The following is a 25,887-nucleotide window of genomic DNA, read 5'->3' as shown; positions in this document are numbered from 1 at the left end:
TTGACCCATTAAGAACTGCTCTGTGAATTTATCCATCCAACCTATTCTTGAATCCATCTAATTCATCATTTAATCCATATCCCTCTTGCTCCTTTATAAGAAAGCATGAGATATCTTATCAAAAGCATTGCTTTAGTCTAGGTAAATCATTTTCAAAACATTCCCCCTATCTATTTGTTTAGTAATACTGCTGAAAATAGGAAATGAAATTAGTCTTATCTTTACTTGAGACAGCCAAACTGGCTTTTTAAAAGTTTTGTTTCCTTTTTTAGATTCACCATTTTTCATTTTAATGATTTGTTCTAGAATTTACCATAAATCAAAGGCAAGGTTAAAAGTTTTTAGAATTAGTTATCTTCCATTTTCAAAAACTTAGACATACCTTTCTCTAATCTTTTGGTTCCGTTACCATTCCCCTTGGTGATTTTCCTAATATGAATGAAAGTGGCTCAACAATCACATCTGTTAATTCTTTCAAGATCTGAGGTTGTACTTTGTCTAGCCATAGATACCATCTTTGTTAATCGTTTCTGTTCTCTTTCACAGTGTAAAATAACTGCCCTTTTCATAAAAAAGGAACAAATTATTAATCAAAGAACTCTGTTTTCCCTCTATGATCAATTATCATCAACTTATCCATCACCCAAGCAAAATCTCATCCCATGTCTTAGCGCCTTTCACCATCTATTAATTCATTAGCAGTTTCCACCATGTATATTCCGCCATGACTTATACCAATATTGGATTTTGCCCATAGCATCTTTGCCATATAATATCTTCACATTTGCTAGTTTTTTCTTTAGCTCATAAGATAAGCCAGATGGATATTGTAGACAAGTTCTTTATCTGTCATCTTCACATAACCAACAGCAGGTGCCAGTTATAACACCTTTTTCTTCTGGAACTTGATAGTATATTTAGCCTCATCTACCTTGAGTATTCTCATTCTTACAACTTTATTTAGATAGGGTTCTAGTATTTGAGGTATTAACTTGATTGAGGAATAAAAGGCCAAAATGTTTCATTTTTTTGTTTTGTTTTGCCAGATTATTGTTCTTGTTCAATTTCTTCAAGACCCTGGAATCTCTATGGCTCAGGAATTTATCACCATGCTGCAAAAAATTTAGATCACACTGTTCTGCAACTCCATAGTTTCCACCATGTATTATTACTGTTATTTATGCCAACGTTAGTGTTTGTCCACAGTGCCTTTGCTGTACAACATCTTCATACTTGCCAGTTTTTTCTTGAGTACACAGGATGAGCCAGATGGACAAGCTACTCATCTATCATCTTCAGATAATCAACAAGAGTTACCAACTCCATAGTTCCAAAAAACTTTCTGTATTATTCCAGGTACCAGACGATATCTTTCACAAAGCTTCATAAGTAGTAGAATAAGAGATTTTGCTGCTCAATGACTGGTAAGGGTCACAAGCCAGGAAAGGACATATCCCTTCTTGGATTCTCCCTTTCTTTCTAATATAAATGTGGGGAGGGAAACATTGTTGGAAGTTGCCTTTGGATTCCCTTGCCAGTCCCTTCTAATTCTGAGATTCTTCTTTTGTATATTTTTTTTCGCTCTTTTAAGTTGGCTTACTACTTCTCTTTGCATCTATAATAGTTTCTTCTGACAAATCCCATTTTTCCCGTTCTTTTTGGTTCTTCAGAATTTCATTTTGGAGCATTATCTGTTCATCCTGGCCCTATTTCCTTGATCCTAAAACTTCCTCTCCCTCTTCCCCTAACTTACTTTTTTCTCCACTCCCCCACTTTCCTTCCTTTTTCCTCTCTGTCCAAAAGCATTTTGCTTATTTCGTACCTCTCTCAGTATTTTAGCTAGTATGTCATCTAGGCAGCTAGGTAGCTTCAAGGACTAGATCTGGAGTCAGGAAGACTTGGACATTTATTGGCAGTATGATCTTGGAGAATTTCACTTAACCTCTGACTCAATTTCTGGATTTATATAAAATAATTAATAGCACCTATTTCTCAGGGTGATTGAGAGGATAAAATGAGACCAAATTCCTAAAGTACTGTAGAAATGCTAGCTGCTGTTATCTCTTGTTCTAAAATAAAAAAGGAGGGAGATTTATCTTTTGAGTGACACTGATCTCCAGTGATGTAGATTGCAATCATTTATATAGTTATACATACAAAGCGTTAAAGTCGCTTTTTTGGTTTTGGTTTATTTTAATTTTTAAAAACTATTTATTGTTTATATATTTGAATGTTAGAACTTGTCCAAATTTATTTTTTTTTTAATTTCAAATGAAGGAAGAAGGAAAAAAAGATACAAGGATGAGTTAACTGAGATCTACTAAGGAATACAATATTTTAAGATCAACTCAGACAGGAAAGCATATAGCTCAGAACTGGGATTTTAAAATGAAATTAGGGAATGTCTGAGCCAAAGTCTGAATACCAGTATGCTAGAATAAGTTTTCAGAAAGAGTCAGATAGGACAATGGATTCACTTGCTACACAGGTTACATCTGACTCTGCATGCTTGTGACATGGTTTCCCTAATCTATCAGATACTGGCTAAAATATTAAAGGATCTATGTCTAGAGCATATATATAAAACTGGCAATGCCTTACAATAGCAGTTCTCAAAGTGTGCTCCATGTGCACTGGGGCTCCCCAAGACCCTTTCAGAATCAAAACTATCAAAATTATTTGCTCTTGAAAGACTTCTCCTTCTTCCAACCCATATCTGTGAGAGACACATTCAGGTAGTTCAACTGAAGTAACAGATTAAATATAGAAGCAAATATGCAAATATGTCTGTCTTCTAATAAGCCTGACCTTAAAGAAATTTGCAGAAATATATAAAATAATGCTGCTCTTCTCACTAATTTATGTCTTGGGAAATATAGTATATTTTCCATATATTCCATATATATGTTTATATTATTAATAATAATATCCTAATATATGTTAATATGTTTTTTAATATTTTATTTTATTTTATAATAACTTTATATTGATAGAATCCATGCCAGGGTAATTTTTTTTTTACAACATTATCCCTTGCACTTGCTTCTGTTCTGATTTTTCCCCTTCCTCCCTCCACCCCCTCCCCTAGATGGCAAGCAGTCCTATATATGTTAGATATGTTGCAGTATATCCTAGATGCAATATATGTTTGCAGAACCGAACAGTTCTCTTGTTGCACAGGGAGAATTGGATTCAGAAGGTAAAAATAACCCCGGGAAGAAAAACAAAAATGCAAATAGTTCATATTCGTTTCCCAGTGTCCTTTTTTTGGGTATAGCTGCTTCTGTCCATCATTTATCAATTGAAACTCAGTTAGGTCTCTTTGTCAAAGAAATCCACTTCCATCAGAATACATCCTCATATAATATCGTTGTCAAAGTGTATAATGATCTCCTGGTTCTGCTCATTTCACTTACATCAGTTCACCAAGCCTCTCTGTATTCATCCTGCTGGTCATTCCTTACAGAACAATAATATTCTATAACATTCACATACCACAATTTACCCAGCCATTCTCCAATTAATGGGCATCCATTCAATTTCTAGTTTCTAGCCACTACAAACAGGGTCGCCACAAACATTTTGGCACATACAGGTCCCTTTCCCTTCTTTAGTATCTCTTTGGAGTATAAGCCCAGTAGTAGCACTGCTGGATCAAAGGGTATGCACAGTTTGATAACTTTTGGGGCATAATAACAGATGCTCTCCAGAATGGTTGGATTTGTTCACAACTCCACCAACAATGCATCAGTGTCCCAGTTTTCCCGCATCCCCTCCAACATTCATCATTATTTTTTCCTGTCACCTTAGCCAATCTGACAGGTGTGTAGTGGTATCTCAGAGTTGTCTTAATTTGCATTTGTTTGATCAATAGTGATTTGGAACACTCTTTCATATGAGTAGTAATAGTTTCAATTCCATCATCTGAAAATTGTCTGTTTATATCCTTTGACCTATATTTTAATATGTTAATAATAATAGTGAACTTATTTAAATGAATTAATAAATATTTAAGTAGATTAAGATTCTAATATGATGTCTGTTGATACATATAACTCACATAAAAGCTCTTTGGTATCCTCAAGAATTTTGAATAGTGTAAAGGGGTCTTGACACCAAAATGTCTGAAAGCTCCTACCTTACAATAATAGTCTAAAGTATTTTAGACTAAATTCTAAATATTTCACTTTATGAAGAACTGATAAAAACTGATTAAAGAACAAATTCTTAGGACCAAAACTTAGAATTGGGCCCCAGTTAATATCCTACTATGCTGTCTATTTTTTAAATGGACCAAAAGCATAGGAGAAAAGCCACATATATAAAAAATTCCATGCAATAAAATATTATTTGTACTAATATTTGGTAAGTCATAAGGAAACACAAAGATCAATGTATAAAGATTTGCCTTTAAATCTTCAATACCATTATTTCACTTCTTTCTTTCACAAGCACAATATTAGATGTATTACTTTTATACCAGTATTTCCTAGGTCAAGAAGCCCTTTTAATCCATATGATAGTGTAACATTTTCATATTCCAATTACTAATTTATATTTTGTTTCTATGATATGTAAGTAGATAATTTAGCTTTTATCAAAAAGTTGATTTCTTGCCCTACTCTGTCTCTTTTTATATTTTGTCTCATATGTCAGGATTCATCTTACATTGCAATTGATATACTCTATATTCTCTGAACAGCAATATAGCCTAATCAAAGATAACATTTAGAGCTGGGATACACATTTTATCATTTAGTTGCAAATAGGAAAATAGACTAAGATATATTGGATAATTTTTATGTACAGCTATATAATTTAATGTGAGAAATCATTTTCTCATTTGAAAATTAAAATGTTACTATTAACTTTGAATCTTTCTATAAAAATATTGTTAGTATTATATATGTCAGAGAGGCAGTATAATGTAATAGATAGATGACTGGATTTTGAGTCAGGAAGACTCAAAGTCCTAATTCAAACATGCTGGCTCTGTGATCCTGAGCAAAATCATCTAACCTTCAGTATCCAAGCAACTTTCTAAAAATTTACGTTGCTGAAAGACTACTGACCTAGAATTGGCAGAGGAAGTCTCTTTCCAATAACTCCTTACATCATTGAAATCTCTATTTGTTTGCCATTTATTTATTTGCGTTTTGAGGGAAAATACTAATTTTTCAAAAGTACCAAAATCTTATCTTTTACATTGTAGAACATAGTGATGTGGATATATGATCCAGAAAATGCAAGTCCTGAAGAGCTAGCCAACAATGCATCACAACCTTCAATTGTAAGTGGAAACACTCTGTATATCATTTTCAGAAATATTATTATCTTTTTTGATGATAGCTTTTTATTTTCAAAATATGTGCAAAGATAATTTTCAACATGCACCCTTGCAAAGCCACTTTTTTTTTCTCCCTTACTTCCCCCTACTCCCCTTCCCTAGAAAGCAAATAATCTAATATAGGTTAAACGTGAAAATCTTCTAAACATACAGAAATATAATTATCTTGCAGCTACTATTGACAATAAAAATTGTCCTTAAAAAACATTGTCTGAGCAGTAAACCTGAATTTACATGACTCTGAGGTAATCATTAAAATTTACTATTTTTCCATAATCTACAATTATGTGGCTAATGTGCTTTCCCCCAGAAAAATAAACCAGATTTCCCAAAAAAAATTACATTTTTTTAGAAATGGTTGATAAGAATCCTTTTTGTTCACCCTCAAACCACTTTTATTAACAGTCAACAGACACCTATATGATCTGGTCTTGAAGTGAATCAGAATGATAGTATATTATAATTGGATACAATTTTTAAAAGTTTTCTACTGTTGTTTAGGGGCCAGTCAAAAAAATCCACTCTTAAAACTTCTCTGACAAGTGGACATTAAGCCTGCACTTTGCTCTATAAATTTCTACTGATTAGGGAATACTACTACCCTGTCCTTGGTTAATCCTGCTACTCTAATTCCTATCATCCAAAATGATTGCCTACCTAGGCAAAAATACCTTCCTCTTGCTATCCTTATTTATACTCCCATATCCTCTGTTCCATCTGCTTAATTTCAATAATTCGTCCCTTCCATTGTATCCTTCTAGAATGCCTGATTTGTTGTTTGCAAGCTGCCCTTTATCTTCACACTATAGTCCTTATTCTTCAAGCTAAATGAAATCTAATCTATTCCTGATGATACCACATCCTTTTATATTTGTCTCATGATTTTCTTTGTCATGCCAATCCTTGCCTTTGGTGCTAATATTGGTAGCACCAATATTTATAATAAACTTAACTTAACTATCACTGAAAATTGCTTTTACCTCTAAAATCTTGAATTCTAAATTTCTGAGATTGCAATTTCTAGAATTTCCATTCTCCTACTGGATCATTTCTGCTGAACCTGCTCTTCTTCTCTAGAGTAATTAATTCTAAGTGAAATTCCAAGTGAGAAGGTTTTTGGAATATGGTCAACAAAGGAATTCAGGGAATTAAGGGCAGAACTTTGAGGAAAACTAGTGATTCTAAGACTTTTTTTTTGGAAACAATTCATTTTCTTTCATTTAAGAACTTTTTCCTCATACTTTCCTTCCATATTTTATCCTCCCTAGAAAATACCTCATCCCAGGCCATCCTTTCTAATCTTATATTCTTAGATGTAATTTCCGTCATTTTTAAAAATATGAATTTATTTAAAATTTGAATACAAAAGAGAAAAAGAAAAAAAGACAGGAACAGAAAAAGAGACATTGTCATATATACAGCAGAATATAAAAGGTTTCAAAATAAGTAACAATATCCATTTGAAGAAAACATATATAATAATAAAAGACATTATATTCAGAACTATGTCTCTTTTGTTTCCTTGGAGGTTTTCTTTTGTTCTCTGCTGTGCAATTTTTACTATATTCTTTTCATCCCTTTCTTTCCACCTACATCCTCCAAGCAGCCTACAGTTAAGTACAAATGTATTTATGTAGATATATATAGCTAGATAGGTATATAGACAGATACACACATACATACATACACAAACACCACAGATATATACATACATACACATACATCTAAAACAATATTAATATAGCTCACATAATGTAGTGGGTAGTAGATTATTCAAATCCTGCTTACATTTATCTATTATCTACTGGTCTCCCACTACTTTTTTTTTAAGTGAATCTAGTACTTAGATCATAACATCACTCTTCAGCCCAATCCTAGTCCTTGTGAATATATAGTCCTAATGAAATCAAATTAAAAGGCATATGCTTCTTCCATTTAGGTAGCTTCTTGTAGGGTCAACCCTCATTCTTCTTTTTATTACCTTCTCTCTTTCATATTTAAAGTCTTTAATTATTTCCCTGTTCAGTCAGTATTCTAGATTTTAACTGTTTAAAAAGACTATTTATTGTTTATTTCAGCAATTAAGCAAAAAATTTTGTTTGGACAATTGGATAGGCTGTGAAGCATCCCATCACAAACTTTTTTTATGATTCAGTCAACCCAGTACTTCTTTCCACCTAACTATTTGGAGTAGAAAAAACAGGCTAACAAAACAACAAAGTACATCTCAGAAATATACAAAAGCTTAATAATTTCTAGTAAATATTAAATTATTTTTATTTCTTGTTCATGGAATAAACTATAAACTAATTGAATTTATTCCCAAATTAGCAGTTTTCAAGTACATGCTTTTATGTTAAAATCTATTGTTTTAAAAATATCTTCTTATAGAACAATTCCTATAACACTGAAATTATAGAAGTTAGTTATAATTTGAAAATAAAAATACATGATAATCAAACGTTTTCCCTTTATTTTCACAGAATTCCATGTCACTTAGCAGCCAGTTTTTCAGTATGGGAGAAGAGCCTACTATTGTATCAGTAATCTCTTATGATGTTTACTCTCCAGAAATTACAAAGCAAGAAGGGTATTTCACTTAAATATTTCAAATGCAAAATCATTTTTTATTCAGTGAAACTACAACTAGATAGGTTTTCATGATGAAATAAAAATCCCTGGGATATTTGATTTAATTTGATTTTATGTCTACTAACAAATGTTTAAATTTACTGTCCTTTTTCAGAAAAGGAGATTTTAAACTGGACCCTACATATACTTCCCATTTAGATGTTATAAGTTCTGTTCCTTGGCAGCTCCTAAATCCTCAGCCAAGGAGTCCATGTAATATTTCTATACTGGAAATAAGTCTAAATATTTAAGGATATCTCTCAAAATTTTAGTTGAATGAATAAAAAAGCATTAATTAAGTACTTTTACTGTGCCAAAAATTGTAGTTGGTCCTAGGAAAACAACTAAATAAATGAGATAATCTATGTCCTCAAGGAATGTACATTCTCAAAGGAGGTTACAACCCATCTAGAGAAGTGGTAGCCATAGGAATAAGAATTCTGATCTGAGAAGTCACAAGGATAATATGTTGATTCATAGGGGACAATTGGCATGACTTTTCCAGAAGAAAAAATACCACTGCTTTGATGAATGCGTCAAAATTAGAAGTGAGACTGGAATTTGATTGTGTGATGGGATTGGTGGACCCAGATAACTCTGGAAGACAGAATGCATTTGATGACATTGCACAGTCCTGCTGCACTTAATCCAATTCACTTGCAAATCAAAAATACATCTTATTGATGTTATTGGTTCTCTTCTAGGATTGGCCAAAGGTGATGGGCTAGGTAAATTTGTATTCACTTGTCAGTCTATAGACAACTTAAGCCCCCAGGCAAGAATTCCAAATCCAAGCTTTAATTAGATTTTGTCAAATTCACTAGTAATAGAAATGGAAATATTGGAGTCCTTGGCTTATATTTGGGGTTTAAAAGACAAAAAGTTAAAGAACAAAAGTCAGAGATCAATTTCAAGTGGTCCAAAACCCATTGTAGATAAAGGGTGACTATTTTAACTCCTTTCTCACCAAATGGCTTTAGTATTAGACTCATGACCAATGGAATAGATGGGCTATATAACAATTCATGTGGCTCCAAGGTAACAGGGAGTTTTATATAGATATCAGGGAGACTAGAGTTCTTCCTTTCTGATGATAAGGACAAAAATGACTTGGGAGATCATTCCTTCACTCTACTATGTTCAAGAATAGTATTGAGCTAAAAGGATATATTACCTATCAGATTTGTTCAGCCTGTAGGTAGGTATGATTTAATTCTTAGAGGATCCCATCAAATTCTTATCACAACAACCAACAACAATAAACAATAGATAATCTGGATACTAAATAACATTTATCAAAACAAGAAGTAAAACAATAACTGGAGGAGAACTTAGTTTATCAGATAAAATACACAAGAGTAAAGGGAAGCTCTACAACTTGAGAAAGAGATGAATTCTCACACAAGAACTTAACTTAAAATTATTTAGGAGTGCAGGCATTGAGAATCAAGCAATATACTGGGTTCTAAGCTCTTCCTATAAAACAAGTCAATTTTTGCTTTATTTCTTATTTAGCCTTAATTACTAATTTAAGTATTGAGTATTATTTAAGTACTAATTTAAGTAATTATTCAAACTGAGATCTGGGAAAGACCTTAGCTTACAGAGGCCAAGGTCTGTCCCTGCATGTGGGACCATTTCCAGTCATTTTGACCTATGTCTTGCCACTGGCCCCAGGAAAGAATGAGGCTGGTGATTTTTCATAGCCCTACCTCACTTAAATCCAATTCACTTGCAAGTCAAAAATTCACCTTCCTGATGTCATTGGTCCTCTTTGAGAATGAAGGACAAACCACAACAATCATTATTACAACTGAGAGAAGGGTCCTAGAGAGAAATTCTATTCTAATTCAATATTCAAAACCTACTTCTTCCCTTGAGGTCCCTCTCTCCCTTTCTGCTTCTCTTTCATCAGGAGTCAAATTCTCTTACATACACAGTACAGAGCTTCATAGAATTAGAATTAGATAATATAGGATTGTGTGATCTTAGAGTTTGGAGGTTTGGCTGAAGGTAAAAATAAATGGGAGCCTTCTCCCTCCCTATCGTTGGTCAACCTGATTTAGGCACTCCTTTTCTCCTCTCTTCCCTCCATATTCTTGAGTGATAGTCTTTGACTCCATCCCTACACAAAGATTTCTCTTTATATACCTGAGGAGAAGGGGAGAAACAATGGAAAAATACATTTTCCCAGCAAGATCTATCATTATCCATTTGGAGACATTTATTAAAATTAATAAATCAATTTAATTCTTCATGTCACTCCTGAGCCCAAATCTGCATCAAAATTTATCACTCTCACTAATAACAATTTCTCACAAAACCAGTCACCAATAATAAAATGCAAAAATCAGAAGCAGTTTTGATTGATGATATTTTATCATAGAGCAATTTCAGCATTACGGTATTTATTCAATCAGGAATTATAAATGAATTTAAAGAAATTTTGGATTAGACCTACTGCTTTCTTAGATGGAAAGAATGATAGAACAGGTATTTTACCATTTGCATGTTGGGAAAAGTTTGTCACTGATCAGACATGCTTCTCGGTTTAGTCTTGCAATCTAGTGGTAGCCATAGTAGATCCTGATTACTCCCTATACTAGCCAGAGAGGTGTCTCTTTTACTCAATGTTCATTTCCTTTCCTCCTCACACTCTTACTCAATACACCAAATTCTCCATCAACCAATGTATTCCCAAAACTATGAGTCCATATACATATTATCCACCTGTCTTTTTGTTTTTCCCTCTTGCCTCACCTTTCTGCCTCTCAGCTCTCTCTTCTGTATCTATCTTTCCTTTCCCGTCCTATATCCTCTTTTTTCTCTCTCTCTTCTCTACATACTCTCCACCCCAAGAACAGGAAGAAATAGCAGTGTCTCTTTGGAGTTACATATCTCAGAAACTCAAGATACCTAGCTCCTGAGAACCTTCTCTCTCTCTCTCTCTCTCTACCCATTAAGGAATTGGTCTCCTCAAATGTCAGTAAAATAGTAGTGGTTGAATATGCAGTATTCAAATTTGGAGTTGAAGATGTAATATTGAGAGAAGGAATTCATGCAGAAGGATATGTTTCAGGCAATAGTGTTTATAATCAGATGTCTCTTGTCTCAAAAGAGTTCCCAATTTGCCCAGGGATATATCTGATTGTCTCACATTCCCACTGTTATTGATTAGTTGGAAGGAGACTCTGAGGAGCACAGCAGGGCTCTATCTACCTAGACTTGTATTTGGAGAAAGAGTAAGTACATGAGGCAGAATTGATTTCAGTGCTTTTGTTCCGTAGACTTGCTTACCTTTGCAAAATAATGGGAAAAAGTGGAGAATGCAAATTTCAGATAAGTCTCTGATGCTTCCAGCAGATCAGCTATTGGAGTCTCTATCATTGATCCTCTTTGACAATGAAGAATGAACACCAACAATTACTTTGCTAAAATTATTATTTGTTTCTCTTATCTTTTTAGTTGCATCTCCAGCATTTTCCATGTATCATCTGCAAAAAGAAAGATTTATTACTTCATTCTCCATTTTGATTCCTTCAATTTTGTTTTTTAATGCTTTTGCTAACATTTCTAATATGATATCTGTTTATAGCTATGCTTTTAAATGTTTTTAATAGAAGTTAGTGTTGTATTTTGTGAAAAGCTTTTTCTACATCTATTAATATAATCATTTTTTTGGTGATTGAATCAAAAACTTCTCTCCTCAATCTTATTTTCCAGATCAGTTCTTTTTCAACAAGATATTTCAGATTTTCTTCTTTTTTTTCCCCCATTCTTTTGGTTTTGTTATGTTGTTTTGAATCTCTTATAAATCTTTAGCTTTCATTTCCCCAATTCTAATTTTTAAAGGATTATTTTCTTCAGTGAGCTTTTATGCCTCCTTTTCAGTTTGGCCATTTCTGCTTTTAAAGGAGTTATTTTTTCACCAAATTTTTGTATACATTTTCCTATTTTTTTGTGTTTCCTTTACCAAGTTGTTGACTCTTTTTCATGTTTGTATAACATTATTCTGATTTCTTTTCCCAATGTTTCCTTTACTTCTCCTTTTTGTTTGTTTGTTTTGTTTTGTTTTTTTCAATATGATCTCTTCCAAGAAGTCTGGGGTTTTTTTTTGGAAACCTGATTCCAATTCACATTTTTCTTTGAAGCTTTGCATGTAGCTGTTTTGACATTGTGATCTCTTCTGAGTTTGTTTTGATCTTATTTGAAGCCACTAACTTTCCTTGTCCAGTTTCTCTTTTTATTATTTGTTCATTTTTCCAGACTTTTTCTTGATTTTTAACTTGATATTAAAGTCAGACTCTGCTCATGAGGCAGAGGAAGCACCATCCCAAGTGCAAGATTTACATGTTGCTGTTTTTATTTTTTATTTTCCAAATACACACAAAAATAGTTTTCATTATTCACCAAGGTGGTATCTAAGGAGAAGTTCCCCATCTTATAGGTTTAGTCCCTTTCTAATTCTCCATTATCATGGAGGACCATGTGGGCCACTATAAAGTTTTCCAATAAGCATGCTGCACAGAAACTATCACTAAAAGAATTCCCCAAACTTTACAATTTATGGTTACTCTTGAATCAACTCCCATGGTTAGCGTTGTCTATGAAGATTTCCTTCTCTTGACTACCAGACTAGATTCCTGAATTATATTATCTTAGAAATTTTCTACACTAGAACCAGGAACTAGGAGTTCAGGAATGACATTATTGAAAGACTGCTCTTGGACACAATGCAGATGAACATATTTAGTGTCTGTGGACTTCACTAGCATGTTCCACCACTTCCTCAGTTGCTATCTTCTCTTGGACCAGGAAAAATTAGTCCACTCTCAGGAGTCAGATCTCTGATTTCTGCTCATAAAACTGTAAATGTGCTCATGTAACTAGCATGTTGATTCTCTCCTAAGGTAGGCATTATCTGATTATATCCTCACAACACATCACAACTTTATTTTGACAAGAAAAAAAGACACAAATGAAAAATGGAAAGAAGCCAAAAAGGAATGAGTCTGTCAGTTCACTTTATTGTTGTACAGGAAATATGATTCCTTCTACCAGAATTCCTAATACCAAATGTTCCAGTCAACTTAATCATCTTAGGGACATCCCAAGTCACTAGACTTAGTCTTTTTTTTTTTTTTTTAACACAACAAAGTGCACAATATAGCACCGATGACACCTCACATCACACATGGGATTCCTAGAAGAGCCATCCTCCAAAATGTACCTGCACTCAAAATAATAGCTCACAAATCCCTACCAGTGAGTTTCTTTTTTCCCTTTACTAAGTCAGAAAACACAATTGGCTCACAAAGATAGGCATTTAATAAGGTTTGTAAGAGATCATTCCTTCCATAAAGACAGGCATACTAAAATTCAGAACAATCGGGGGGGAGGGGAAGGGAGAAAGCTTAGGAAAACATCATCCCAAATATACAAATACAAAAATACACATACACATACACATACACACACATACACACACACACACACACACACACACACACACACACACACACATATATATATATAAAAATAAAATGTTATAGTAGAGGGGAAAACTAGGACTCAATCTTACTGGTTGCTTCTATGCTAACCTTTTCTCCTCCTTCCTACTTAACACCTCTCCATTATATGGACCTTTCTTTTACTATATCACTGACTGTGCATTGGCCATTTTCTATATATCATCTGCCAGTACCTTGATGCTTGTGGTAGAGGTTGGAAGCAATCATATTGCTATAAAGCTGCTGGCTCTCATCGGCATTGTGGAAGTCCTTCAATTCCTAATGGAACCTGGGCATTTTCTGTCTAGTCCTGCCCCCAGTGAAGGAATGAAAATGAAATTTTATGCCAATCACTATGCCTTTGCTGAGAAAGCAAAATACAAAAGGCCTCAATGACCTTCCATTCTATTGAGAGAGACAATATACAAAGGAAAGTGGTGACCAGGATTGAAATAATGGTCCAGAAGGTCAGAAGAATAATGAATGGGACCATGAGGCTATATAGACTGACACATCAATAGCATAATTGATCTGAATTGCCCAGATGGTGAACAAGACCATAGAGGAAACTATCAGAGACTATAGTACCAAAAGAAATGGTAGTGGCTTAGGCTTTCCCGAAATAGTTATCTGAATGTATCATTTATTATATACTTTTTTTTTAAGCAAAAGGATATGAAATAGAGAATCACAGTTTCATAGAGGATTTTTTTTTTTGGTGTTCTATATATACAAAAGTGCCTTTTTTGTTGTAGTTATTTGAATTCAAAATAGAGGGTTTGTTTTAAGAATGGTTTCTGTCATCCATCTTTTTATCTTGAGAGTTCAGAAGCTTTAGAAAAATGAAGTCCTCACATACTTGGTCATCAGACTAGGGAAAACTTTAGATGCATTGCTCCTAATAAGAGACTATATCTGTTCTCAGAGTGATAGAGAAGGTACTTTTCTTCTCCAAAATAAAAATCCTTACTTTTGAAATAATAACCATGTCATGAAGTAACCTCCAAATATGTTGTATATTTCCAAATCTACAAAGTTCTGATCCCTAAGGGTAGTGTCAAACAAAAACTTTGTTTAATTTACAATTTAAAAATTTCTGTTGGTCCTTGTTGGCCAAACTACATTGCTTGAGAGACATTATAAGGACATCTCTTTCAGCAACCAAGGGTCTATTTGATCTGAATTTCATTCATTTTCTCAGTCTTGAAATTAAATTTTGATCTCTGATACAAATAAATGGAAATTGGTTGGGTGGGGTGGAGAAAGACAAAGGAACAAGAAGCATTAAAAGTAATTAATAAGGCTTTTTTAAAATTTGTGCCTTTATTATAGAAAGATAAATTGATTAATGTATAGATTATACAAATAGATATGTAGAGAGATGATAGATGAGTATATGCAATTGCCTTTACATGTATGTGCCAGCAAGCATTTCTAAGCTTTGAATCAAGCAATACAATAATATATGATTAAGTATTAAAATAAGTGCCATAAAATTTCCCCCCAAAAGGGTTGAATACAGTAATCAAGAAAGTATTAATAGAGGAAATGGGGCTTAATTTTGGGAGGAATGAAAATTTGTTAATTAAGATGGAAGAGGGAGGGGTCCTGCCTGGCAAGATGGTGAGGAGTCTTGTTATTCTTGCCAATAATTATGGCCTTATTTTTTTGTTCATAGGATATGGGAAGTGCAAATACCACATACAAAAGCGAACATTCTTTTGATGATCAAAGGGAATTCAGTAGCTTTCCAAGATTGCTTTGTTGCACACCATCTATTTTTAGTATCTTATATAACACAAAATTTTACTCAGAATTCTGAGGACCTACCTATAACAACAAATACTGAAGAAAATATACTTTTTGACTGGCGCCCCTGTTTTCCTGCAAATGTTGTCACGATTTCACATTGGGAGACTCTTTATTCAAATGATGCTTTCAATACTACACAGAAGATCAGAATACCCCCCAATATGCTTACTGATGAAGAAAGGGAAAATGTACAAGATATTAGCTTAATAGAAGAAGGAATTATATTTTTAACAGCAGGTCATCTTTACCTAAGGAGAACTAATGATTTCATAAAACTTGACCAGAACTTTCATATTCCTTCGAATATAACTGGTACCGAAACAAGAACTTGGTGTTGGCCTGAGTATGTACCAAGGGTTAGTCCAAGTTTATTGTTATTTATCTTTGAAGATTTTTTAGTGGTGGTGGTTTTATATTCCCTGAATAGGAAACATAGAAAATAGTATTTTGGCTTAAAGTACGATTAAAAAACAAAATATGTGGCAGAACCTGCATATTAAACTGGAGATTGAATTTTTTCCCGGGCATAGGACACACATGGTAAGGAAGATTTATCTACCAATGCAGGTAAGCATCTCCACTGAATCTTAGCACAAGTCTCAGAGTTACCTAGAATGTAAAGACGTTAAAACAACTTGAAACAGGGTCACACAGCCAGAATAGATGGCAGTTGCTTGATACCAGATCTTACCTTGTCTCAAGGACAGCTTTCTACCCACTTCACATGTTATCAAATCGTATTAAACACATTTAATCTTTTTAAAATTCTTTAGTATTTTATTTTTCCACAATTACATATAAAAATAATTTTTAACATTCATTTTTAAAATGTTTATGTTCCTTAGCAAGATTGTATGATCAACCATGATAATCTTAGCTCTTTTCAAGTGATCCAGGAAAAGTCAATAAATTTAGGATGAAAAATGCCATCTGTATCCAGAGATTGATTATGGATTGAATAATCTGTTTCACCTTTTGGGACAGGAGTGTGAAGTTTTTATTTCTTTCTCATGATTTTTCCCCTTTTGTTTTCATAACATGACTAATATGAAAATATGTTTAAAATGATTGTATATGTATAATCTATATAAGATTGCTTGCTGTCTTTTGAAAGAGGGAGGAAAAGAAGAAAGGGAGAAAAAATTGAAAATCTTAACAAAAATATATGTTGAAAATTATCTTTATGAGAGTAGCTAAGCAGCACAGTGGATAGAGCACCAGCCCTGAGGTCAGGAGGACCTGAGTTCAAATCTGCCCTCAGATAATTAACACTACCTAGCTATGTGACCCCAAGCAAGTCACTTAACCCGAATTGCCTCAGGAAAAAAAAATTATCTTTACATATAATTGGGAAAATGAAACATTGAGAAAATTAAAAATTTTTTAAAAAACTTTTGAGTTCCAAATTCTCTCTTCCTCCCTCCCCTGCCCTCCTTTTTTGAGAAGGCAAGCAATTCAATATGCATTATTCATGTGTAGTCATGCAAAACATTCCCAAAATAATCATTGCTGTATATAGATAGAAAAAACACTTAAGAAATTAATTTTTAAAAGTATGCTTCAATCTATATTCTCACCTCATCTTTCTTTCTCTGGGTTTGAATTTTCCAATATAAGTCTTTCATATTTATATCGAATTGTATTGCTGAGAATAGCTAAGTCATTCACAGCTGTTATCTTTCAGTATTGCCATTCTTTGCCTCAATTCTTATCTCATTGATTGAGCATTGCCTTAATCAAAATGAGCCTTGTAAAAGACCTTATCTTAAAAGGGCCAATCTTTCCCACTGCATCCAGGGTCATCCCCACTCATCTGGATCTATAATTTCCCATTGGACACAGATGGCTCCAGAGAGAAAATGAAGCTGGTGACTTTGCACAGTCTACCCTCATTTAAATCCTAATCACTTATATGTCATGGCATCTCCTCCCTGGTTTCAGGGAGGTCCTCTTTGATAATGAAAGACAAATAACAACTTCTTTGGGGATCTAAGTGGAACTGGTCAGTTAGGCAATATATCTTGCCCATTTCTTTTTCTTCCTTTTTTCCTTCTCAATTTTCTTTCTTAGTTTCCTTCCTTCATCCCTCCTTTCTTTTTTATTCCTCCTTCCTTCTTTCTTTTTATTTTTCTCTTTCTTTTCTGTTCTTTTTTAAAAATTTCCTTTTCTTTTTTCCTTTTGATTGATTTAAGGATCATATCACAATTTTGTGTACCTGAAGTGAGCTGGTTGTCAAAGGAATCTTGAGGATCTCATTAAAGCATGCTACCATAAACTGATTGAACACTATTAATTAAGTGATGAAAGATGTATATACACACATACATACATATACATATACTTACATACATGTGTATGTATATAAGGGCAGTAAAAGAAAGCTTAAGAAAAGAAATGTTATAACTACTTAGCCTTCTGTAGTTCAACTCTTCCAAATTCAAAAGAGCCAGCTTCAGTCTCCCTAGTTACTGAAATTACAAGTGTTGCTCCAGTATGCCAAACTCTGAAAAAGAGGCCACTATAAATCAGTAAAAGTAAGCCACTACCCCCAGATTATACTTTATAATTATTTTACAGTATATTTCCTTTCAAAAAGTATCTACTACTCCACACATATTTCCTACAAATTCATAGAACCATAAACTGAATAAATATACACTAAAATGGGAAAAGCAAAATAAGTCTTTATATTAACAAAGACCTTTGAGATTCTTATCTAGTTATAGTTAGTGAATGTCAGCAAGATTTCCAGAACATGCTTGAAATTAGGGAGTTGTTGGATATCTCATGAAATGATGTGGCCCATTCTAAAACTTATTCTAAATTACCTGTGTAATAGCTAGTGACATATTCATCCTTGTAGTTAGTGCATTAAAATATTTTTGTATAGACCTAATAACTCTTCAACTATTCTAGAGTTTCCAAACTACAACATTTTAATCAATTTATGTTTGTGGGATCAATATCAAGCTATAAGGATGGGATACATAGCTGAATACTCCCAAGAGATTTGTGTGCTTTGGAATCAACTATTACCATTTCTTGATTTGTGCCTTGTCTGATCTGAGCCTAGCAGATATAGAAGCCCTCCAAATTATGGGAGCTCTCAAAAGGCACCCTCAGCTTTAGGCTATATTATCAAAGTATATTAAGGTTTGAAAGCTTATGGCTTCCCTTGGTTTTATTTGAATGCATACGGTAGAAATGGAAAGACACCTTTCCTACCCAAGCTATTCTATCCAGCTCTGTTGACCTTTCCCATCCTTCCCAATAAACAGATCAAAAATCTTTTTTGAGTGTCTATATTATGTTTGATCATGCTAACAAATGCCAGGCTTTCATGAAATATCACTTCACATATTACTAAAACTTAATTTTTAAGCTATCAAGCCCAAATCAATTTTTTTAATTTGTCATGTTAGAAAGCTTCCATCCTACAGATCTTGCAAGGACACATTCTTCAAAGTTTTCAAGACTATTTCCAAATCAAATTCCTGAACCTCTTTTTTTTTTTAATGGTTTGAACAAGAAACTCATTTTGCAAATGAAAAGCTATTTTGCCAAGAGAATGTTTTAAGAGAATGTCATAGTTTGAGAAGAGGAAGAAGTGGGGAGAAAAAAGAGGTGAAGGGGCAGAAAGAGTCAAGATACTGGGAAGAGCAATTGAAGGGGCAAGGAGAAAACAGATTTGCTCAAGTAATTATAAGTCATAGCATGGAAAAGATACAGTGTTGGTTTAGTTTAGTGTAGATTCCCTGCTTCTGTGTTCCTCATAATGATCTCTAGTCAAAAGATTGAGAAGGGAATTTGAACGTTCATTGCTTTTTTGTATTTGAGAAGCTACGTCAATGGCCTGAGCTTCAGTAAAATTTGTATCTCATCTCATCTGTAAAATGAAATGGAAAAGAAAATGCCAAACAATTCTAGTATCTTTGCCAAGAAAATCCCAAATGGTGTCACAAAGAATTAAACATGATTGAAATGACTAATGGATAACAAAAGGATTTCAATATTTTTGAAGGAAAATTAGCCCAACTCATGTTGTAGGACATTGTGGTAGAACCACCTACCGCAGATGTTAGAATGCTTCTTAGTTTCTAGGCAACTGATTTGATTTATCAAAGTTAATAAACAATATTATTAGAATCTATTTTAGCAACTCTAACACTGAAAATAAAAATGCAAAACCTTTGTAAAAGTCTTTTCTAGATCCATCAACTGTCTCACAAATTGATCTTTCTCTAGGATTCTTGGCTTAAAAGAGAACGACACAAGAGAGACTCACCTTCCTGTATTATATCCCAAAGGAAAAAACAAAAAAAAGGCATTTGAACTATGGGATTGACAAAAGAGTAACTGCTTTATATGTCTTATTCTGTATTCCAAATTTATCACTTCTCTCTGAGGAGATAGTTAACATGCTTCATGATCTGGCATCTAGAATCACAGAATCATTGCATTGATCAGAGTTCTTAAGTCTTTCAAACCTATTTATTTTTATAATGTTACTGTATAAATAATTCTCCTGGTTTTCTACACTTTTCATTACTTCATATAAGTGATCCTAGATCATACGTTCTTCATCTCTGACAAAACAATAGTATCTCATTATAGTTACATACCATCATTTCTTTTACTATTCCCTAATTAATGGCTACCATCTTAGCTTTCAAATTTTTACCACAAAAATGTGCTATAAACATTTTTGTACTATGGTTCCTTTTCTCCTTTTATCTCTATGGATATTTACACCAAATAGTGTCTTCTAGTGACAGGTCCAAATTGCTTTCCAGAAATGACTGGACCCAATAATGCATTCATTTTCTTATTTTTTTCCACAGCCCTTCAAGTATTTGTTATTTTCCTTTTTAACAACTTTGTCAATCTTATGGATAATAGATGGAACCTCATAGTCACTTTTATTTGATTTCACTATCAGTGATTTGAAGTCATTTTCATATAGCTATTGATAGTTCTTCCTTTGAAAATTGTCTTTTCATGTCTTCTAATAATTTATTAAAATAGATTTGCCTCAAGTCTCTCCCTGTTTTAGTCCATCTTCTATTCAACTTTGAAGGTGATTTTTCTAACATACAGATCTGACCAGTCATCTCTGTCTCTGTCAAATTGTTTGTCAAATTCCAGTGGCTCCTTAATACTCCTAAGATCAAATATAAACTCTTCTGTTTGACCAAGTTCTCAATAACCTGACCTGTTCTTACTTTCCAGTTTATACTTTATTCTTCTTCAAATACTCCATAGTTCAGCAATAGTGATCTAGTGACTGAATAAAATGGTTAACAGGGAGTTGACACTCCAAATAAGGTAAAGTTTTGTAAGGGAGCATCTCTTCGGTTGCCTTTGATACAAGTTACCTCTATTTTCAGTTTATTTCAAGAACTGGCAGATGCAATTGCTGAGATTTTGTAAGTAATACATTTTATAAAACAAGGGATTTAAGGAGGAGGAAGAGAACAAAGTTAATTATGAGCTACTAAATTTTGAATCCTCAGAAATTCTAAAATGTATCATTAACAAGAAGACTGTCAAATATCAGAAAAGGAGGTGTTCTTAAAACAGGCAAGAATAGCAAAGTTAACATATGAAAGAGAATAATCTGGATTCCTCCAAATCAATTTTCTAATTATCTTTTTAGTCCTGGAGAGCAAAACTGGGAGATAAGGATAGAAACTGTATAACAAATAAATTTAGACTTGATAATCAGGAAAATTTTCCTAACCATTAGAGTGATTCAAAAGTAGAATGGATTGATTTAGGAAATACTGGATTCCACTTAATTAGAAATCTTCGGATTAGAGGTTAGATAACAGGTTGTTGAGTAAATTGTAATGAAAAAATTTTTTTAGGCACAGTTTGAACTAGATTGCTGCTAATGACTCGTTTTACTCCAAATTTTGTGATTATTTCTCTGTGGTTTGGTTGTTTCCTGTTAGACTCTCAGATTCTATAGTGTGCTCTTGCTCTAGAGGCAGCTTTTTGATGCCATGGATAGAACACTAGGTCTGGAGTCAGGAAGATCTGAGTTCAAATACAGCCTCATTCTCTTACTATGTGGCTCTGAGCAAGTCATTTAACTTGTGTTTACCTCAGTTTTCTTAACTGGAAAGTGAGTTTTATAGCAGCAACTACAGGATTATTTGGAAAATGAAGAAAGATAATATTTGTGCACATTGTAGGTACTAAATAAATTCACATTTCTTTCTCCTGACATTTGTCCCAAGGTTATTAATAGTCTTCTGAGTCATTTTCTACATTTTACTATTGTCAGCAGGGAGAGTGGGGAGATAAAAACTGGAGTTTATAAGACACCCTATAACAGACAATTTTAACCATTTTTATATTATAGACCCCCTTGGACAGTCTGATGAAACCTATGAGTCCCTTCTTAGAATGATGCTTTTAAATGCATAAAATATGTAGTACTACAAAGCAAACTACTTATATTGAAATATAGTTATAAAAATATCAAATGTTCCAAGTTCTTGAGCCATTTTCCTCTTCTTCCAGCTCTCCCTCTCCCATCTAGTCAGACTCCTGATTATGAATCTCTATACTATACCCTCTGGCTATTAGTCTGGAAGGATAGAACCCTTATTCCTGACTCCTAGGATGAGGGGAAAAAAGTTTTTTCCTCTACAATCCTCATAAAGTTGTTCTGTAGAGTTCTGGTCTTTATACACTAATCTAAGCAGCCACCTATTATAGTTTAGATTTTAGAAACTCCTTCTATTTTGCCTCTCCCTTTGGGCCTATCTTCCCTATTCTGATTTGCTTAAGTGAACTCAGTATTCCATTATTAATATATGTCATTCTGTATAAAATATGTTTTTCTGCCTTGGTGATTTACATGGTCTCTATTGTATTGTAAAAGTGGCCATGCTTTCCTAATCTTCAAACCCCCATTTTGCCCCTAGCCCAGGAATTCTCTTAGGCTAATCTTCTTGCACTACTCAGATTCATGCCCTATGATAACCATCCCATCAAATTCCCATTTCCAGGATTCTCTTATTCCCAGTTCCTTAGTATAATATTGATCATAACCGTGCTTCATTACCAATTAGTAAAAGATAGCTTTTCTGCAACTTCTCCCTCACTCTTTCATTAGTCTATCTGGTTCTCTACTGAAGCAGTTACTGAAATAATTTAAAATGTAGATCATAATAATTATTTTAAAAATTTTAAATTCATAAGAGAATAAAACTTAGAAAACAATAATTACAACAATATTTAAAAATCTATTACTGTGATCATTATTTTTAATTTTGTTGCAGGAAGGACTAGAATTAAGTGAAATAATATTGTGGACAAAAAAAGAAGTCTTTCTTGGATATGCTGGCTTAAGATTTTTCAAATTAATATGCCTTGAAGAGCTTGTGGAAATTCTGGATCTCCATGAAGAAAACATGGATGAATTTACTATACACCGTGCAACTTATACCTCAGACCCAACTGGAATTGCTTTGTTGTTAGTTCACCCTCTAAATGGAAGTCAATCCAGTATGATGCATTTAGTGTTCTATAATGAAAATACAATTAAATGGGAACTACAAGACTTTGTACTGTATTTCCCTCAGGATCAAAAATTGAATGCACTATTCCTGTATTCAGCATTGCCAAATTTTGTAATATGGGATACCAAGACTGTCTACTATAGTTACCACAAGTATTCAAAAAATGGATATATGATGTCACCTCTTGGACATCAAGACCTAACAAGTTTTGCAAATAATAGCTACATTCACCAAGTTTTTATAGGTTAAGTATTTTAATCTTGGGGGAAGATGTGAATTAATGGTTCTATTAGGTAAACCCTAAAATCTTTATTATGAAGATGTCATCATTTTTCAAGGTAAATACTATATTTTGTGACATCCAAAATTTCAGTGAAGTTGATATTTTCTCAGTTTGAAAATAGAATTAAAAATGTATAATATAAGCTCATGCCACATATAATGGTAAATTGAGATTCATGGAAATCAGTTACTTTTTAAATCAGACATATATATCAGCCATCAATCAACACATTCATTTAGCACCTGCAATGAAGTAAAGACTTTGCCTCCTTGTAGCCCCTAATCTGGGAAATAAGATTAAAAAAAAGAACATTAGTTTGGTTTTTTTTACTAGTTGCTAGTAATAACTTATTTAATGTTTGTAAGTTTTTCCTCTCTCAAACTTACCATTTTACAGATGAGAAAACTGAGACATAAAGGTTCAGTGGCATGCCAAGGTCATAAAAACAGTAAATTTCAAAGCAGAATCTCTCCTAATCACAAGTCAAGTACTTATAATATCATACCACTTTTTGTTAGAACACAAGAATTAACATCTAAGTATTAAAATGAGTATTAGAGATAAATGCCAAACAAGTTCAAAGGAGGGAAATTATAGTTTGAAAGAGGTCAGGTGATAAACCTCATGGAGTAATTTAGGATTTGTGTAATATAATGGCATTCAGACTCTGACTCTGACCTTAAGAAGCAAGCAAAAGATCTAAAAAGATACAAATTCGTATTGTTCGTCATGCGATAATTCTTTCCAGGAAGCCAGCATGATTCAATTTGGCAAAATATTCAACATTCCATGCAGTAATAGAGATTTCTAATTATTTAAATTTTGTCTCCTAATCTAGCTCCAGAGTTAGAGCTTAGACAACTAGCTACATTCTAAACAGTGTCTAGAATGCTTAATTGACAATGATGGCTTTTTGTCATGCATGATACATGGTTTTGCCATGGTTTGGCATTGAGAGAATAGAATCTAGTTCAAACCAGGTCCTTACCAAGGGAATTGGACTGGGAAGCCCATTTGAGTCAATAGAATATTATTGAGTAAAAATCCAAGAACAAGTAGCAAGCCTAGGATCAGGAGCTGGAATTCAGTGACAAGAAATACAGGTTTCAGCTTTCAGAGCAGCTCACTCACACACACACTGTTTCTAGGTTCTCTTGTAATGTCCACTACTTTCTACTCTCAAGCCTTTTATTTTCCTATGTGGAGATTTTAGGATCTCAGAAATATATACCATTAAGATAAAGTATTTAAGTCTAGTCTCTGTTTTCACTGTTCCTAAATATGAGAATCATGCTGTGGGAATGCACATTAATGCACTGGATGCTCAGTCTTGGAGTTCCTATCTCTGCTTACCACCTTAACTGTTCAATTTTTCTTTGCAATCATAAGTCAAGATTCATCCCTGCATCTTTCTAACATGTACTACATAGAAAGGGCCACAGTATTTAAATAATATGTCTGGAAGGTTTTTGTTTTTGTTTTTTTGGGTTTTTTTACAATAACTCTGTAGTGGCTGGGGTGGAGTAGGAATGTCTTTTTATAGATAGCAGCATATAATTGCTTTTTGAATTATAGTTGCTCCATCTCTCTGCATTTTTTCACTTCATTCCAGCTTCTTCCTCTGCCTAGATACAATGGTTCCTTTCTTGTTGGTAAATTTCTTCTGTCACTAAAGTCAGTTTCTCTTTGATCTTCTCTAATTTTTTTTCTGATGAACTTCACTTTAATCACCTTCAAACCATCGAATTGTTACTACTGAGTTCTACTAGGAAAAAACTATTTACCCCACAGTTCATTCCATCTTTTAAGACTTGCCATTCCAAAGTATGGCCTCTTTGATTTTCCTCCTTAAGACCAGCAAGCTGCTGAATTGGTCTTCTCCATCCCTGGGTATCAATTTGTATATAGTCTCTTCCCTCCAAAGATCACAGATTTGAGTATAAAATTGCAAAAGTACAGAATTGGAGATTTCAAAGGGACTTAGATAGCTAGCTAGTCCCATGCCTCACAAATCAAAAAATAATCACTACACCATACCTGGAAAAAACATACCTGTTCTTCCAGGCATCTCGTCCTCTTCTTCTTTGGGACAGCTCCCATTGTTAAATTTGTTAAATTTCATTCTGCTCCTATTATTCCTGATTTGGCTAAAAAACAAAAAAACCCAAGTCTGGTCCCTCTTCACATTATAATCCTTCAAATGCATTTAAAGAGGCTATTATGGACCCCTTTGAATTTTTTCTAACTCAGGCTAAATATGCAATGTACCATAAGCCAAACTTTATATGTTATGGACTTCAGAACCTTCACTATTCCTATTGCCTTCCTCTGATAACTTTGGCTTATCAACATCTTTTAATAGCTTAAACCGTGCCTCTCAGAACTAAGGTCTGAATAGGACAGAGTTCAGTGGAATTAACTTATCTTCTTAGAAGTTCTTCTCCCTCTCATGTAGTCCCAATATTTTATTAGTTTTTTGTTTACCACATCATTGTGTTGACTCATATTGATCTTGCCAAACATTTAAATGCCAAATAATGTCTTTCTATTCTTCCATTGAATTTTAGCCTTGCAAATTTGCTTTTTTTTTTCCTATTCAAATGCTCCTAAGAGCATTTCCTTCTGGTAGAATTATTTGCATCAACAAAAGCAGGAAGCTATTGTCATCCATGTTGCTAAATTTAATAAAGGTTCCCTTTTATGTCTTGAATATATGTCCACAGACCTCTCTATGGTGGTTATCATGTTAACAAATAGTTACCTCAAGACACC

At 33.5% G+C, this 25,887-nt stretch overlaps 1 protein-coding gene across 1 annotated transcript in view; it reads left to right on the top strand.

Annotated features, from left to right (window-relative positions):
• The window catches only part of CATSPERE (catsper channel auxiliary subunit epsilon), a 202,841-nt gene that overhangs the window by 81,904 nt on the left and 95,050 nt on the right, over positions 1-25,887 (top strand). The window contains 4 exon segments of the mRNA XM_051996564.1: positions 5,213-5,290; positions 7,831-7,937; positions 15,167-15,656; positions 22,593-23,076. Of these exon segments, the coding sequence (XP_051852524.1) occupies positions 5,213-5,290; positions 7,831-7,937; positions 15,167-15,656; positions 22,593-23,076 (1,159 nt within the window).

The sequence above is a fragment of the Antechinus flavipes genome, chromosome 4 (genome assembly GCF_016432865.1).
Source record: "Antechinus flavipes isolate AdamAnt ecotype Samford, QLD, Australia chromosome 4, AdamAnt_v2, whole genome shotgun sequence".
In the NCBI taxonomy this organism is placed as follows: Eukaryota; Metazoa; Chordata; class Mammalia; order Dasyuromorphia; family Dasyuridae; genus Antechinus; species Antechinus flavipes.
This window is presented reverse-complemented; position numbering and strand designations above follow the sequence as displayed.